Genomic DNA, 17,777 nt, shown 5'->3' with positions numbered 1-17,777 from the left:
CTCACCTGGGTATCTGAAGGCTTCATACTGGGATGCCTGATTCTGGGGATACCCAGCCCCAGGCGGTGGGGGAGGTCGCAGAGGATAGGAGCCCCCATACTGTGAGAACATCTCTGAGGGGTGATACATGGGATGCTGAAGGAAGCCTGGGAGCCAGGATTCCTGAGTTTTCTGGGAACGGAGTAGGGATCTAGTGGATTAGAACAGGTGAGGCTGGAAGCCAGAGCTCCTGCTTTCTGTGGGTAGGAAGGGAGATCTAGAGGGTTAGAAGGGTGGTGGAGGTTGGAAGGCCTCTTGGGGAGAGTGGGGTATAGTTTGTTGGAGTAAGAGTCAGGAAAGAGGGGAGGGGAAATTGTTGGGGTAGAGCAGGGTTGAAGATCCTGGGAACCAGGTCTCCTTGGTTTTGTCTCTTGAGGCAAGTCTGGGATGCATCCACCTCCAGATCCTCTCTCTTCCTGAGGAGCCCCTGGCTGGGGCTGTATTTATGATTCCGCCAAGGCTCTTTGAAGTGAGACCCCAAATGGCACATTCACACCTCGAGAGGGGAGGGGTTTGAGGCTGTGAAGGCAGGGGAGCTGGAGGAGAGACATATATTCTCAGTCCCAGGATGTCCCATCCTTATGCACCTTCCAGCTATTTCTATCAGTCTCTCTCTATTTTATCCTACTTCTACCTTCCCTGCTATTACCCTTCTTCCACCTTCAGCCTTAGCCTGTGTGCCCTCATATATAAGTTGTCTTCAGCCCCGCATACCCCCCTGGCCGAGTTCCCTGTCTAATCCCCACCTCAGTTCTATTGATGCCCCGTCCCCATGCCCAGCTCCCCCCCTCCACCGTCCCCATGCCCAGCTCCCCCCCTCCACCGTCCCCATGCCCAGCTCCCCCCCTCCACCGTCCCCATGCCCAGCTCCCCAACTCCATCTAACTCTTCATTAAGAGTGTCAGCTGAATCCCTTTCTATGCCCACCACTTGAATCCTCCTAATTGCCTAATTAACACCCTGACTCCAAAGTTTCCTGATTGATCCTGACCTATGGGATCCTTGGTTTACAAGTGGGTGAGGGGGGAGGTGCCATGGTCATTTGTCATCCAGATGTTTTCACAGCTGAGCAGGACAGCTGCAAGAGGCTGCCAAATCCTGGGTGTATAGACTGGAGTCTAGTGAGTTATAGCCACATTTGCAGAAACAGGAGGATACCTGGCTTCTCTGGAGCTTCACAATACAACAATTTTTAAAAATTGTAATTCCAATTGGTCATGTTAAGTAACCACCTTTAGGAGAAGTATGTGATTACATTCTAGGATAGTTATTTGGAACAGTAGTAATTAAGTACTGCTATGCCATTGATGGTAAGGGCAGCATGTTTTATTCTACTTGAACTATTAACTCCTCTAAGGAGGAGTGTCCACAATCAACAGATGTGTTCGTGCTTAAAATATTAACGGTAACAATTCTTAAGGTAGCCCTACTTATTTATTTTTGTTTTCATCCTGTCTTTCTTCCAAGGAGTTTAAGGTAGTGTATATAGTTGCTCTCCCATGTTTAATCCTCACAACAACTCAGTGAATTATCTTAGATTGCGAGATAGCTATTGGCCCAAGATCTCCCAGTGAGCTTTATAGCTAAGTGAGATTTTGAACCTGCATCTCCCTAATCCTAGTCTGACACTCCTCTGACTACTATACTACACTGGCTCTCCAACTATGCGCCAAGAAAATATGGATTCTGCAGCCTAAGCAATTTATGCAAATGTGCATGAAGTTACTTATTTTGCATAATTTCTTCTGCTGCTATTTATGACAAAGGCCAAGGAGCTGGGCAAGTTACTGAGACTCCATCCCTGATGAATCTTTCACTTCTGGTTTGGAGACCACACCAGGAATTGCCTGTGCTTTATCTCTGTGATCTTAAGGACTAGAAATTTGATTTCTTAAAACACAAAATGCTAAATGCTGCACCTGTATGAAGTTCTGCACTTGCGTGGTGTGATTGATAAACACCCAGCCCATAAACACCTAACCCTGACAGCCAGTCTCACTTTTTATCAGGTGTATATCAACCATAGCAAAAAGGGGGGAAATACCACCAGTGTTGTTTCCTTGCTGCTGCAGGTAATAGATCATGTATATGGGATCTGGGAAGGAAATAGAGGCTTGAGGTGAACCAGACATGTTCCCTCCTTGCCTAGGACTTCTAGATCTTGGGGCTTATATACACTTGTGGTTCTGTATGCAGCATTTACCCTGCAGTTGATTCCATTAGTTGCACTATGCTGGGGCAACCTGCTGTTGAGTTCACACCTTAGTTAGATTAATTATCAGTTTTAATGAATTACTTCTAGCTGCTGCTTCTCAATTAGAACCGAATACAGAAGTTGCCTCTTGATGCAACAGGCATGGTGTGAAACCATAATGTCCCCCACCCCAAGAGGTTAGGTTAGGTGGTGGTGAGAAGATTATGGATATGCCAGAATCCAGGACTCCTTGGTCTGTGTGAAGGAAGAGTGGTCTTGAGCCACTACCAGAATGTCTGGGTTCTGCAGGAAGTAAGGACTGAAGATCCCTTCCTTCCATCTTTGCCTAATAGACAGATGCAGGTTATCTTATGAAATCAATATTTTGTTGGGGGACACTGCATTGAAGGTATAGGTAACACAGAGTGGACAAAACTGGTCATTTACCATGGACTTGGGAAGTTTTTATTTTGCTTTCTTAACAATTTTCCTGTAAGAAGAACTTGGTGGTTATGCAACTGTGTGAGCTTTCAAGCTCTGCCAAAAGAAGTTGGTTGAATAAAAAGTGTCATGCCCCATCCCTCTCCTGTGAACAAGGCAACACCATGCTACTACGGTATCTCTACTGTCTCCTAGTCCTACTAGTACTAGGCGGTCTTTGGTGTGGGCTTTGAGCGCCATCTTGTGCTGATTTAAGGGAATGCCCATGAAAGCTGATCAGATGCAGCTTCCTCCCAGTCCCCTTCCCTTCGTATCCGCAGGCACTAGTATTCTTGGGATGGTAAGTTAAGGCATGGAGGAATGAGAATGGATGTCTCTCTTCCCACTGATCTTAATTGACAATGAAGTGTGGAATATGTCTTGCATTACTTGTGTCTACAGTGTGTGCAGAGTGGATACAGCTGTGGGTAGTTACAACTGTGGGAGATGAGAATGTTGGAGGCCAACCTCCCCCAGTTCCTACTAAGTGCCCCCAATCTTCCTGTTAAGCATCGACCTGTGCCAGAGAAGCCATCTTCGTTCTTATCCTACTAATGAAACCCCACATTTGTATTTGATCCAGATATTCATGGCTTTCAGGCTTTCTGTGGTCAAGTGGATGCCATGATAGATTTCTCTTGATGGGTGGAAAAAAATCCCCATTTGGGTCCATCCATGATTCTGTCTGTCTCCCAACCACTTCAAAGCTTCTTTCCTATTGCTGCTGTCTGTCTGTCCTGCCATCTTTGGGTTGGGATAGCATTCAGACCTGCCCTAAGTAAAAGCCCAGGTGTATCCTTTAGGGTGAGGAGAGCAGCCTCTTTAGATACACAGTTGTTGGCAAAAGTGGAACTCTTTCTCCTTGAAATAGAACCACCAGATTCAGGGGCAATGTAGCGCGGAAGAAAAATGCTAGGAACAAACAGGACATGACGTCCTGCTGGCCACTGTTGGGAAACAAAACATTGGACTACATAACGTTTTGGTCTGGTCCAGCACAGTAGTTAGTTTTTAAAGCTTTCATAAACATAGAAAGAAGAAAAGAAAATTAATTAGTTTGTTCCGTGAATTAAGTGTGGCAAAATGGGTACTTAAATTGGGTGGTCATGAGAACACACCTTAAAAATATGGAGGTTTTATTCTAATCCATGTTAGCAATTATAAGAATTGCTTCAACAAGGGTAGCATATTACCAGATGTGGGTTAATCCATCATTAGAACTCTAATTCTATAAATAGACAGCAGGGGGCAGACTTGAGCAGTACAATTTAGGACAAAAGAACTGTGATGGCTGAAGTTGGTCAACAGGCTCTTTTGGGGATGTGTGTTTGGGGGCATCATGGGAACAATTTTTGCAGAACACCTAGACAAGGGAAAGAAAACTTTAATTGCATATGCCAGCTAAGCTCCCCCTGTATTCCTTAGCCAGGGCTTGGAAGTTCCGCATCGTTTAAGATGCTGCTGAAGGTTTAGTTGGAATCAGAGGTGGGAATGAATGCCATGTCATGCAAAGGAAAAACTAGAAAATGCATAGAGAAATCTGATAGGTGAGCCAATCTCCCAGATGAATTTGTTAGGATGAGCAGATTACAATTTGCCTTGTGCCTGTAGTTCTTCATGAGAGGAAGAGATTTGTTGTTCTTGAACAGCCTTCCGCACCCTGGGACCCTTCAGATGCTTTAGCTTACACTTCCCATCATCCCTGACCATTTGACATGCTGGCTGTGTTTGGGAATGTAGTCCAACAACATCTGGAGATACCTGGGTTGGGGAAGGCTGCTCTTAAATCTCTAAAAGGGCTTTTGTGTGTAATCAATCCAGGAACCTCTATTTTAGAACCTATCTGTTGTCCAAGGACTACTTACTTCATTTAGATTTCATATCTCCTCATCTACCCCACAACTGGGGCGGGGGGCAGGGGGCTTGGCAAATATGGAAATCTGCTCTCTGATATGCTGGGTAGAGGAGGTATGATTGGGTGTGTTTCACAATTTCCCTTGGTCTGGATCTTGTTGTCTCACTGGGATTTTGTGAACTGTTGCAGTTTTTGTGAGGGTGTGGCTCATGGAATAGCCACTAATGCTTGCTTTTAAGGTATTTTGCCGCTGCTGTTACTGTTGTACTACCTGTAAGACTCCTTGAATATCTCTCTATCTCTATATAAAGGTGGGGTAGAAATGCCAGAAATACATAAAACAGCCAGGAATAAGGCCCTACCTGAACTACCCAAGGCTGGAGTAACCAGTAGGCCCCTTATAGATAGGCTCCCCTGCTCCAGACTACAGCACCTCCTGCTGTCAGAAAAACTGTATCACTTCAATGCCTTTATTTATATAATACATACTCACACGAACTCACAAATACTGTACAACCCAACCCTTCCCTATTCCACTGTACATTTCCCCTCTTCAGGCTCCCTCTGTACAACAAACCCAGCATTCTTCCCACCCCACCCCACCCCACCCTTGCTTGCACACCGTCCCTGGCCTAGATGTCTCCTTGTGCTCTGCCACCTTTTCCCACATGATGGTGACGTGTCTGAGTGGTGGGCATGGCCTCCTGGCAGGAGCTCCGCCTCCTCCTTCACAACTCAGATGCATCCAGGATGTGATTTGGATGGCAGCCCATTGGTTGGAAAGGCAGAGGCGGGGTTTTTTTTGAAATTGTCATTTCTTATGCTCCACCCCTACATGTAGTTGTCCAAAGGTGGTGGGAATTCTTTTTTGTTGGTTGGTTGGTTTCAGTCCCAGCCATTATCCTTGATCATGTGGTTGAGTTCAATGATGTATTTCCCCTCTTTGTATTTCTGGCTGGTCTCGAAGGCTTGTTCCTGCAGAATAAGAGAAAGCAGGTTGGTGGTAGAGGCAGCATTGTGAACTTTCTTAAAACAGTGCATTAGTTTTAGGGAGAGAATGAGGGACGCTAAGTAGCAACTCACGTATTTCCATCCGAGTGTAGTCTTGCAGTTCTCACAGTATATATCAGCCACAGCATGTAAGCCTGTCAGCAATACCCGTTCTTCTGCTGGACCACATCCAACATTCACTCTGTATGAAACCAAGGAAAACAGGATTGAGGGACACAATAGCTCTGACAATATCTGTCAGCCCTTACTTACATCCCTGGTGCTTTCCATCTTGCCCTCAAATCAGTGATCCATCTTTGCATGTATGGGCAGGGGCCCACAGTTCTGCCTGCCATGCCAACTGTCCCATCCCCCTCTGAGCATGATGAAACCCAGGCCTCCCTCTTGATCTTAATTGGGGAAGGGCTTGGGGAACCATCCCCACAGTTGTACTATGCTTCTGAGGCACTCCAAGGGCCTTGGAAGCACAATGCTACAGGACGAGCATGTCGGAGGGAATGCTAGGCTAGAACCTTTCTCTCTGACATCTAGATGTTTTTAAATGGAGGAGTTTTTAGTCATATGAGCCCCTAGATGGAGTAGGTGGTACAGCCCAGGCACGGGTTTACCACCTGAATGAACACTAGGCTATAATCCTAGCATCTTGAGCCCACATCAGGGTTAGGATAGAGTGTTTACTTCATCCTGGTGCTCTCCAGATGTGTTGGGCTACAGCTCCCATAACCCCCATCAGCATAGCCAATGGCTGTGCTGCCTGGGGATGGTGGGAGTTGTAGTCCAGCACTTCTGCAGAGCACTAGGTTGGGGAGGGCTGGTGTAGCTGCAGTCTGTCAACCAGCTGTGTAACTGGCCCTTGACCAGAGTCTGCTTGCTTTCTGTGATACTCACACAGAGTTGAATAAGTACGCCCGACCTTGGCTTCCTTGAAAAGACTGTTAAAGACAAGAAGATAGGGAACAGATTTTTTTAAAAAAAACTTTCTAGAGGGTAGCCATTTTAATCTTTTACTGCAAGCGCACACAAAAAAGAGTCTTGTGACACCTTAAAGACAGACTTACTGTAGCATCAGCCACAAGTTGTCACAAGACTCTGTTGGAAAAAAAGCCCCTTAAATGTCTCTCCATCACCACATTATATCAGCATTAGGATCCCTAGTCTTACAGCATCTTGACCAGCAAACGTCAGTTATATCCCAGCTTCTTCCCTTCTTCCCCCCACCCCCACCCCCAATCAACACCCTGACCACTGATGGCCCTCAGCCCCAGGAAATGGCCCTTCTCGGTTCTCTTCTGCATTTCCTTGTTTGTTCTCTGGCTCCCTTTCAGACACACCCTATCTATGTGCACTGAATTCTGTTTAATGATTAATCAGCTAGCAGCTCAAACCTGTTGACCTTGCAGACCTGTTGACAGCTTGAGCATTAGGGTGGGGATGGCAGGGCAAGATTCTACAGGCCCCTTTGAGAGAAATTTTAGGCCTGGGGAAGCTAATATCCCACCCCCTCAGCAGCCCTCCCTGTTTTTCCCTATCGCATGTTTTCGTCCTCCACTTCCAAACAGCTTCTCCTCCTTTGAGCACTAGGGACTACCACAGTTCCTTTCTGTTGAACTGTAGCTCCCTGGGTTACGACCCGAGCAGTTGGCAAGTGCTTTGATCCCTCCCCTTTCTTGCTAAGTGTTTAACTGAATTGCTCACCCAGGGCAAGCTTCCAGGCCTATATTCTGGCCCACTTTGGGGATGGGTCCTGGTAATTTCCCAAATATACCCTCGTCCCCTCTAGGGCTCTGGGCAATGGCAGAGATGGAGCATAGTGCTGTAGGTTAGGGCTGTGGTGTGTCATGCTCGAATGGTGTCTGTGGATAAATTATTCTGTCTAAGAGATCAGGGTTCAAATCCTGTGCCTTCACTTGGCCTTGGGTAATCCCCATTATTCCAGCCTTTGTCCCCATCTGTAAAATGTAATATTAGTTTGTTTTTAAAATATTTTTATCCTGTCTTTTGACCTTAATCCTCAAGGCAATGTCTCAAGAGACCTACCTTGCAGGGTTACTGTGAGAATAAGCATAAATCATAGAATCATACATTAATAGGGGCCTACAAGGAAGGGGCCTACAAGGAAGATTTGTAAAGGCACATTTAAAAGAATACATAATCTTGTTACTGACATGGGGTAGAACTCAGTAAAGCAGAGTAAGGCTTTCCCTTGGTTACTTTTGTACCAACTTTGCACTCTCTTTTTTCTTTTAAAGCAACTGACTGAGGAAGAGCAACAGCCCCTACCCTCAGACACTAAGAGCCTTCTCTACAGCTGTGTTCCAAGGATATCACACTTCCCCCCTCTCCCTTTTTTTTTTACCTTGGAGATGAGGTCGTCGTGGTTGGCCAGGTGTGCCCGACAATGCACACAGCTATAGCGTCGGTGACAGTTGTCCAGATAGGCTTGGAAGGTTTTGGGTTTGGACAACCTCACCATTGTGGTGGGGGCCACACCAGGGGAAGAAGCTGCAGGAAAGTTGTGAAGAACCAGGCAGTGGGGCCTCCCCAAAAGCCCTAAAAGAGAGGAAGTCATGAGAGAGGCTTTTCCAAAGTGTGGAGAAAGTGGTGGGAGTGGGGGATGACAGCATGGGAGTTGAGATGCTTGTTTTTTTTCTTAACTCTGGGATTTAGCCAAGTTCCGTCTAACCGGTCTGGTATCTAAACAAAAACAGTACCATGTGCTTTCCCTCCTTAGGCAGCTTCTTGGAGGCTCAGCCTGTAATTAACCCCGAGATGTAGGTCAGCGCTGATCATCTCATGATGAAGTAGCATTACCAGGAATAGAGCCCAAGCATCCTAGCTATTCCAAACCACTCCCTCCAATGGACCTTCAGTTTATGACCCCCTACCCTGTCTAATATTTCTGGAACCATGGATGCCACTCGCCACAGCAGCTACCCTTCCCTTGTTTAAGAGCCCAGGAATTCTTTGTTTGTAGTTATTCCTCCCTCCACCAAGGGATCCAAGAGTTTCTGGCAGATTGTCAGAATTTAAAATAAACCTTTTGTTGGTGCCCAACTTTCTCTTCTGCTGCATGTACTATTGACCCTCTTTGGAGACAACTACCAGCTACCTTGGTTGGTTAATCTCACCCAAGTAGATGGGACTTAAAAACAGTGATTTTAGGTTCAATGTCTCAGAGATGGAGTAAAGGTAGATATAGGGGGCAAAAATGTATAGAAGGAGTAACTGTGTGATGATAGAAGGTAGCAGATCAAAGAATGCTAGGCAATACATGGAGTTGTGGAAAGATGGCAGGAGTGACAGATGGATATAATGCAAACTGGACATGTGTAAAAGGAATCTAGAGGAATGGCTATTAAAAAATGAAGAAGGGTGGAGTGGGGTGCAGGGAGCGCTCAAGACAATGCAATAAAAGGAAGGACTGAAAAGATGGATAGCAATAATGGAAATCCCTAAGTGCAGAAAAGAGGGAATTGTGTAGTAGAAGGGGCAGATGAAAGCAAAATTGAGAACAGAAAAAACTGTAAATTCCAACTGAATGTAAAAGAAGGAGATAGACACAAAGCAGCCTGCAGATGAGTGGAGGAGATGGCTGGGTGGTGGGGGACAGTGCAGGAGACCACAGGAAATATAGTGGCTTAAACAAATGCGGTAGGGGAGGAATTTGGGGGTGGGGGAAACAGGCAAGTGGAGAACCCTTTGCAAGGAGGGAGGCTGGCTTGCTTTGCAAAGGGAAGTGTGTGTGGGGGGGAGAAGACTGGAACATGATGTGGGGAGGGAAAGAGGCGGTTCCTTGAAAGGGAAGCAAACCAGCCAGCCTTACAGGCAGGGGAATGCTGAGCTGGGGAAAATGGAGGCTGTGGCTCCATAAGTCTGCGAACAACAACAACAAAAACCAGGAAGCTGAATATGACATCTTGGGAGTGGGGGCTGGCATTTAGGGGCAGTTTGTCATGCAAAAGACCCCAAATCCTCCACATTTCCCATCTCTTCCCTCCCAGTGCAAGCTTTTGATCTTCTCTCCAACCCCTGAGCAAATGCACAGATCCTGTTTTTCCATGCTTGGGGTGTGTGTGGAGGAGAAGAGGTATTCTCATCCCCTCAAGTATTTGCACTATGGTCCCCTGTTTTTCCTTGCAGTAGGTATGGGACAGATAATGGATGAGAGGAACAAGGGGGGAGATGAAAAGGTTAAATAATTGAAACAGGGAGTAAAGGGGGAAGGTGAATGTAAAATAAGACAAGAAAGAATGAAGGGGGATAAAGAAAAAGAAGGAATCTTATTTTTTATCTGTAATACAACCTCATTCTTCACTCCCCCAAACTCTGCTACATGCTCTGTGAAAAATGCCAAACAACTGAAAAATTCTAAACAAGAACATTAGTCTCATTATTAGAGGACATAATGATAGTCAATATCAGTGGTAACTTACATCCCCTTTTATCCAAAGTACAGGGTTGCCTAAAGGACAATGGAAACATACTAGCCCTTAGCTTGGTTAACATGGAGGCATCTTATTTACCAGAAAGATGATAAATATGTGGTTGACTGGATAATAATCGCAGAAAAATATCTAAGCTCAGTCTGGACAACAACTGCCTTCAAAATATGAACAGGGGCACACCTTCCATAATATGTGTTGCATGTTAGTTTCATCAAAGAATACTGGCTTTATACCGGGGAAATACTGGGAAATTGACCAGGTTTGCACTTAATAGTCCATAACATGAGGTGCGATTTTCTTAAGGTGCTTTGATATGGGATCCCTATAAATAAAGATTAAATCCCTTGTTGAGGACACAGGATATTTCTTGATCTTAGTCTTTTGGTTTTTAGGTCTAATATGGTTATATTCATATTAAATTGTGCTTTAGGAACCATACAGAAAATATAGGCTTGGTGCTATAATGCAGAAAATATGAATACAAGGTATCAGTCATCCTATGGGAAGTAAGAAATGAATATAGGTGAGATGTGACATTTAAGCTACAGAAAATATGATTGATGTTATACTACAGTCACCACTATTGTAAAAAAAAAAAACAGTGAGTGTTAATAGACTATTGGGGAGGAGCTTCTGATGAAAGAGAGAGGTGGTTTATGAATGGGAAGGTAAACCAAGCTAGATAAAGTATCTTGGTTTTCTTCCCCTTTTTGCAGAAGTTATTATGTATATTTAATAGTCTCTGATCCTTATCCATTAAATAGGAAATCCGTAATGTGCATGCAGATGAGGGGAGAAGGAAACGGGATTTCTGGTTGACACAGTTTTTGTAAAAACAGGGTATGTCTGACTGCTTGTAAATTGAAATTTCTGTTTGAATTCTCTGCAAAATGGAAATTACAGGATTTTTATTCAATGGGTTATAATCAGAAGTGAACAGTTGTTGAATAATTTGCCATGTCGGTCATTTCCAGGTAAATATTGAGTTCTCTCAGGCAAAATAATTTCTAATGATTTGTAATAAAATTGTTAAAATGTGAGTTTTACATTTTAAATGTAAAAGTTGGAGTTGGAGCAGGGAGAAAAATATTATTTTTAATCTTTTCACTAAAACGTATCAGATTCCAAGATTTAAAGCTGGAAAAACCAAAATTTCCTTGCTTGGCTCAAAGCTCATAATCCTGGGCCCCTGGATTCTGGGAAATCTGGTGGTTGTATTTGCTCTTATAGACTATAAAGATATGGTTAAAGTCATCCACCCTTCATAAATAGTCCCATAGTTATGACTCGTTTTGTTTGGCTCAGTGCCTCCAATCAATATTGTGCTGGCTGTGTACTCTAGGGACAAACAACAACACAGACTGCTCAAGTCATAAAGGGTGCCATATTACCCTGACTTAAAGGATCTTGAAATGGATAAGCTTTGTCTATAGCCTTTCCTCTCTGATGGAGGATATAGGAACAATGCCGGGGGAGCCCCCTTGAAATACAGAAAATGAGCATATTATGTTTGGAGAAATGCCCCCTTCTGGTTCTAATATAATTAGAATATTGATCTAAATATCTAAAGATCATTTACGTAGTGTATCAAAGTACGTGCAAGCCTTGCTTAAACAATGGGAAAGGTATAACCGAAGTCTGCTGTCAGGATAAATACAATAATTAGCCATTGGAATGTATTTCATCCCTTGTTATTTACCAAACCCATTTGTCCCCTGGCAGTAAATTGGACTATATTTTGTTACCCACAATTGTTTGGTGCCCACAATCACCCCCCTGCCTTCACTCCAGTAGGAGGTAACCCACACCCCAAAGAGAGTCTTGTGGCACCTTAAAGACTAACAGATTTATTGTGGTGTACGCATCCATGGATTTGAGCCTACTTCATAAACCACCCACCATAGTCTCACCTGGCTGAAGAGAAATGCTGAAGGATCCCTTCTTTTGATGCAGCCTCTTAGCTCTCCCAAGGCCCGTCTAAGACAGGGTAAGAGGTTGTTGGTGCAGCTTTTGGGGAGGGGAGACACCCAACTAAGAGACCTGTGGGGCCCCCCTAGAAAAGCTCCAGCTGGAAGTCTAGACTTCCTCTTGTTTACAAACCAAAGCTGAGAAACAAAGGTGTCTCCTCCCCTTTTTTCTCTCCCTCCTCCTTTCTGCGGGCTTTCCCCTTTGCTCCTTCCTTTTTCTTTCTAGCCAATGAGGGGAGAGAATGCAAATAAACTGCAGAACTTTGAAAAGGGGAGGGGAAGTGCGTGGAGGCAGCACATAATCTGGCACGTATGTGGGGATGGGTGGAGAAATGTCTAGGAAGGGACTTGCACTGCGTCCTCATTAATCTATTATGCACATGGCTTGGCCTGGAGACATTTGAAATAACATGTGCTGATGAGCCTGTGCAGAGTGCTTTCCCCTCATTTTGAGGAATAAAATGTAGACTTTCCAGATCAGAAGATGTGACAGACAGGCAGCTGTGTGTTTCCATTTTTAGAAAGCTAGCCTCTTGGCATGGATAAAACATAAGGGCCGCAACCAGGAACATATTGCACTTAAAAACAGGAATAGATTTTTCAGTGTGGATTTCTCTGCTAAAAGAAATACCAAGAACTGAGCAACTTCTGCACATTCTACAAACCTTGTTTTTATGATTGTTGTTTATTTATTTATTTCATTTCTGTACTGCCCAATAGCTGAAGCTCTTTGAGCAGTTCACAACAATTCACAAGATAATAAAATACAGCATAAAACTTCAATATACAAAATGTAAAACTATTTAAACAGCTAAAAACTGTTTAATTTCAATAAAATTTGAATTTAATTTCAATAAAATCAATTTCAGTAAAATACTAGACCTGTTAAGAGAGCTGACATAAATGCCCCATCATGTGCTATTAAATGCCTGAGAGTAGAGGCCAGTTTTAACTTGGTGCCAAAAAGATGATAATGTTGGCACCAGGTGGGCCTCGGTGGAGAGATCATTCCATAATCGGGTGGCCACCACTGCAAAGGCCCTCTCCATTGTTGCCACCTTCCGAGCTTCCCTTGGAGGTGGCACTCGGAGGAAGGCCTCAGATGTTGACTGTAGTGTGGGGTAGGTTCATGTTGGGAGAGGTTCTCTGTCAGGTACTGCGGTCCAAACTGTGTAAGGCTTTATAGGGTAAAACCAGCACCTTGAATTGCGGTCAGAAACATACAGGCAGCCAGTGCAAGTAGGCCAGAATTGGTGTTATATACTCAGACCTTCTGGTCCCAGTTATTAATCCAGCTGCGTTTTGCACAAGCTGCAGCTTCTGAACAGTCTTCAAGGGCAGCTCCAGGTAGAGTGCATTGCAGTAATCTAACAGAGGTCACCAGAGAAAAATTTACTGAAACCAGATTATCCAGTCCAGACAGGAGCATAGCTGGTCTACAATGGACTAGATATAAACTGAAGTTCAATTCAGCTAATTAACTGACGCTCAATCCAGACAAGACTGCAATAATGTTACTGGGTGTTTCTTTTGACCGGATGGAGAATGCTCAACCTACTCTGGATGGGATTGCACTCCCCTTGAAGGAGCAGGTTCATAGCTTGGGGGTTCTCCTGGAGCCATCTCTGTTTCTAGAAGCTGGTAGAAGGCACTCTGTGCCACTGAGTCCACCTGAGCTTAAAGAAACAGAGATGGCTCCAGGAGAACCCCCAAGCTATGAACCTGCTCCTTCAAGGGGAGTGCAATCCCATCCAGAGTAGGTTGAGCATTCTCCATCCGGTCAAAAGAAACACCCAGTAACATTATTGCAGTCTTGTTTGGACTGAGCTTCAGTTAATTAGCTGAATTGAACTTCAGTTTATATCTAGTTCATTGTCACAGCCAGGCTGATTTAGCACTTCCACAGCCTCACCTAATGAAAATGAAAAAGAGAAGTAGAGCCGCATGTCATCAGCATACTGGTGGTAACACACTCCAGAACTCCGGATGACCCCACTTAGCAGTTTCATGTAGATGTTGAGTAACACGGGGGACAAAACCTACTGCTGAGGAACCCCATGCTGGAGGACCCCATGCCACAGGGCTGAGAAATATCCCCCAAGCACCACCTCCTGGAGCCAGCGATCCAAGTAGGAGCAGAACCAGTGCAATGCAGTACCCCCCACTCCTGTCTCAGACAGTCACCCCAGAAGGATACCATGGCTGATGGTATCGAAAGCCCCTGAGAGATCCAGGAGTATCATCAGGGTCAGACTCTCCCTATCTCTCTCCCAACATAGGTCATTATGCAGGGTGACCAAGGCTGTTATGCAAATATTATAATATTTGTAATAGTATTTTCTTAATACATTTCAAACCAACTCAGAGAGTTGGATGTGTAATACAACAAAATGAATAATAGTGACAGGTGTGGGGCATCTCGGTCTTTAGGATTCAATTAATACATTTTAAACCAACTTCAGAGAGCTGAAGGCGGCACCATGGTCCCCTTGTTTCACCTTCCACAGGGAGGGATTTAGTGGCAGAGCATACGTTTTGCATGCAGAGTGTCGTAGGCTCAATCCCCAGTATCTCCAGTTAAAAAAAAGGATTAGGTAGCAGGTGATGTGAAAGGCCTTTCTCTGGTTGAGAGACCCTGGAGAGCCATTGCTGAGGACAATACTGGGTTAAATGAGTTGGCAGTCTCTACTCTCAGTATGAAGTAGCTCCATATGTCCATATGCTCACAACACCCTTGAGGCGTTGGTTGAGACACAGAAACTGAACCAATGTAACCCAGCAAATTTCATGGCTGAGCACGGTTTGAGTCTGTGGACGCCAACTTATACCACGCCATTTTGCATATAGGCACAAATGTCTTATGGTAAATGTGTAGTCTGTTGCAGTAAAAACAGTCTTGTATCACCATAATAGGTTAATAAATTTATTGTGGCATAAGTTCTCATGGAGCACAGCCCACTTCATCAGATGCATTTAAGTGGGTGAATATGTGTGCCCTGAGTACATAGAGAAAAGTGTATGCTTTACAAGGTGTCACCAAAAAATCCAAGCAATGCAAGTGGTAGCAGTCAGTGTGTCACAGTACTATGCAAAGTACTATACAAAAAAAAAAAAATACAGAATCCATTCAAATGAGTGCAAGAGCCAATTGGCATAGATAAGAGCCCCTCCCAACCAGCGGCTGCTGGTGATTATATAGGCAGAGCAAGCCCAATAGTGCATATAAATGCCTTAAGAGCAGCAATTGCTTTCTGTAATCAGCTTGTCATTCTCACGATTTACAGAGACTAAATTCCACAGTGTCAAATTTAACTAGTGAATTCTAATTACCTTATTTTGCCTCTTATAGATGTCTTTTTTGTTTGTGGGTTTTAATCTGTTAGCAAAAAGGCTGAGAGTCCTGAGGCACCCTGCAGCCCCTAGCTGGTTTCTTGTGGTATAAGCTTGTGGCAGAGCCTGCTTTGTCAGATTGGTGCCGTGGGCAATACTGGGCAAACACCTTAATGTAGGGTATCTTACACTTGTTCTTGATTACAGCTTCTGCCACATTCCGCTTGGGATTATATGGCTCTGTTTATTGCAGGGTTGATGTGCTGAAGAAGCTATGTTAGGGCACAGGGTTTGAATGGTGGATCTCCCCCAGGCCAATGAGCCTGCCCTCCTGCCATTATTCTGCGAGAAGGCAACGATCCCTGGACAAGCAGATTGAGGGGCGCCTATTGTTCCTTCTTCTTTTGGACTGTCAATTTTCCATATACTGTAGCAATATAGTATTGCTTAACAGGGCAATAAAGTATCCTTAAAGCATTCAACAGGGTAAAGGAGGAGTAGCTGGAGAGTCGGGGTTGTCTAGTGGATTAAGAACAGGGATGTGTAATACAACAAAATGAATAATAGTGACAGGTGTGGGGCATCTCGGTCTTTAGGATTCAATTAATTTGAAGCAGGGCTCAGCTGGAGAAACCTGTTTTTCAGTGTTGGGGTTCAGCACTGGAACATGTAAGCTAACGATGCAGAAGATGCCTCTGAGCATTTGCAGACTATATTGCCATTTTGTAACTAGCTGCGCTCTAGACATCTGGAACTAGTACTTTGGGCTTGCAGATTGTAAGCTGGCTTTAGCACTGTGCCACTAACTGTAGAATTTGAACATAAAGGGAGACCTAGCTTAGAGCAGGAGGCTCTCTTGACAAAAAGAGCTTTGGAAATGGTTACTTATTACTATGCCATATTTCAAAGAAGAAACTTCAGGGAGGAAGTTTCCTGCCCTAGGAGCCTTCGTTTAAATGATTTGGGACAATCCATTCTGGGATAGCATGATTAAGTGTGCTAACATTGGGGTGGATCCAGATTCAGGTGTGAACTACTGGGCTGGTGGAAGCAGACTCCCCACCCCATGCTACACAGAGGGTTGAGGGACCATGCTGAATGGTATGTGGTGTGTGTGGGGGGGGCGGAATCTCCAAAAAATCAGGTGGAAGTACCTTCCATGAGGGGAGCTTCACTCACAGTTGGTACCTCTGCTTGATTTTCAATGATCCCCCTCCCTCTCAGCCCCCTGCAGCACAGCCTCTCCCATTCAGCCAGAGGCCCTCTGTGTAACATGGGTGGGGGGGCTGGAGCAGAGGAAGGAGTGGGGAAATTTGCTTCTGCAAGCTCAGTTGCATGTGCCAAAATCTGTAACCAATCCATAGCAATTTCATTTGCCTTAACCTGGGGTAATTATTTTTACCCATCTCTTTCTGACATTAAAGATTGCTGAAGACAGGGGTTGGGATGGGTGGAAGGTAGATCAGGTTAATTTGCAGTGGATATGCAAGGGTTTTTGACTCCCATTTTTTTTATCAATAGCAACAACTAAAAAGCTTCCTCCCTAAATTAGGTTGGTGAAAAAGAATGCTGGGGGGCCGGGGGGAAACAGAAATGGATTTTTATGTGAAAGTACTTGTGAGCTTGGTAGTGGTACCGTGATCACAAATTCTTGGGCTGTGCATGTGCTCAGACCCCTGTTCCTTAATTCTTAGTGTATGCCTCCTGCCTACATCACTGTTTTGCACATGGCTTTGTTTGGTGAACCTCACGGTTCTTGTAAAAAAACAATGTTGATCTTGCAAGGTTGAAGTCTACCCACCCCTGTCATAAAAGAGTGTCGAGGTGAGAGCACAGTGAAGTGGGAAATGTAGAACTGTATTTGGAACAAACTGCAGTTTCCGAACAGTCTTCAGGGGCAGCCCCATATACTGTACATTATTTCAGAAATTTAATTTGGGATGTGCAAAGCCTCCAGCTCCTTAGTCGTAGTATTTAGTCACTGGTGTCTTGGTATGAGGGCAACATGCTTAAAAACAAAGCTGTAGACCAGACAGACTTCTGGTGGCAATTGTGGATGAGCTGGAGTAGTCCACAGGTTATTCTGGGGAGGGAAGATGTGCATGCTTCAGTTTCTCCAAGCTACTTCTGCACTGGTGTTGAATAAGGAGGTGTGTGTGTGTGTGTGTGTGTTTATTGCTCTAGGAAAGAGCTCAATATAGGCAAACATACGCAGATGCCACATTTAGAAACTTGTCTTATCATTTGCTGGCAGTGGCAGGAATGTGCCCAGGGAAGGGTGGGGACTGATGGTAATACACCCACCTGGAAGAACGCGTTGGCTCTCCTTTCACTTGCATTCAGCTTCTGTTGATGCCAAACAGCAGAGGGGGAAAAGGAAAACAGGTTCTAGAAAGCAACAGCTTAAGCTTGTTGAACTACACCAGGCCATATACTTTTTTCTTAAAGTACACAGT

At 44.6% G+C, this 17,777-nt stretch overlaps 1 protein-coding gene across 1 annotated transcript; it reads right to left on the bottom strand.

Moving 5' to 3' along the window:
* Positions 1–5,024: 5,024 nt before the first annotated feature.
* On the bottom strand, positions 5,025–12,120 carry YPEL3 (yippee like 3). Its single transcript, XM_084805762.1, has 5 exons — positions 11,935–12,120; positions 7,936–8,129; positions 6,468–6,511; positions 5,652–5,760; positions 5,025–5,543 (listed from the first exon to the last, which is right to left on the bottom strand). Exons 2-5 carry the CDS (start codon positions 8,050–8,052, stop codon positions 5,454–5,456), a joined length of 360 nt encoding a protein of 119 aa, XP_084661888.1. The 5' UTR covers positions 8,053–8,129; positions 11,935–12,120; the 3' UTR covers positions 5,025–5,453.
* Between the last annotated feature and the right edge of the window lie 5,657 nt (positions 12,121–17,777).

Source organism: Heloderma suspectum, chromosome 6, assembly GCF_057233095.1.
Source record: "Heloderma suspectum isolate Gila_16-S chromosome 6, 16-S_ref, whole genome shotgun sequence".
NCBI lineage: Eukaryota > Metazoa > Chordata > Lepidosauria > Squamata > Helodermatidae > Heloderma > Heloderma suspectum.
The sequence above is the reverse complement of the archived record's forward strand: the minus strand, read 5'-3'. Positions and strand labels throughout refer to the sequence as shown.

Excerpts from the sequence above, each read along its gene's own strand:
- YPEL3 (XM_084805762.1), bottom strand. The coding sequence starts at position 8,052 with ATGGTGAGGTTGTCCAAACCCAAAACCTTCCAAGCCTATCTGGACAAC. Across the intron at positions 5,761-6,467 it reads GCGTACTTATTCAACTCTGT|AGTGAATGTTGGATGTGGTC; the intron begins GTGAGTATCACA and ends GGTTTCATACAG. Across the intron at positions 5,544-5,651 it reads CTACACTCGGATGGAAATAC|GAACAAGCCTTCGAGACCAG; the intron begins GTGAGTTGCTAC and ends CTTATTCTGCAG.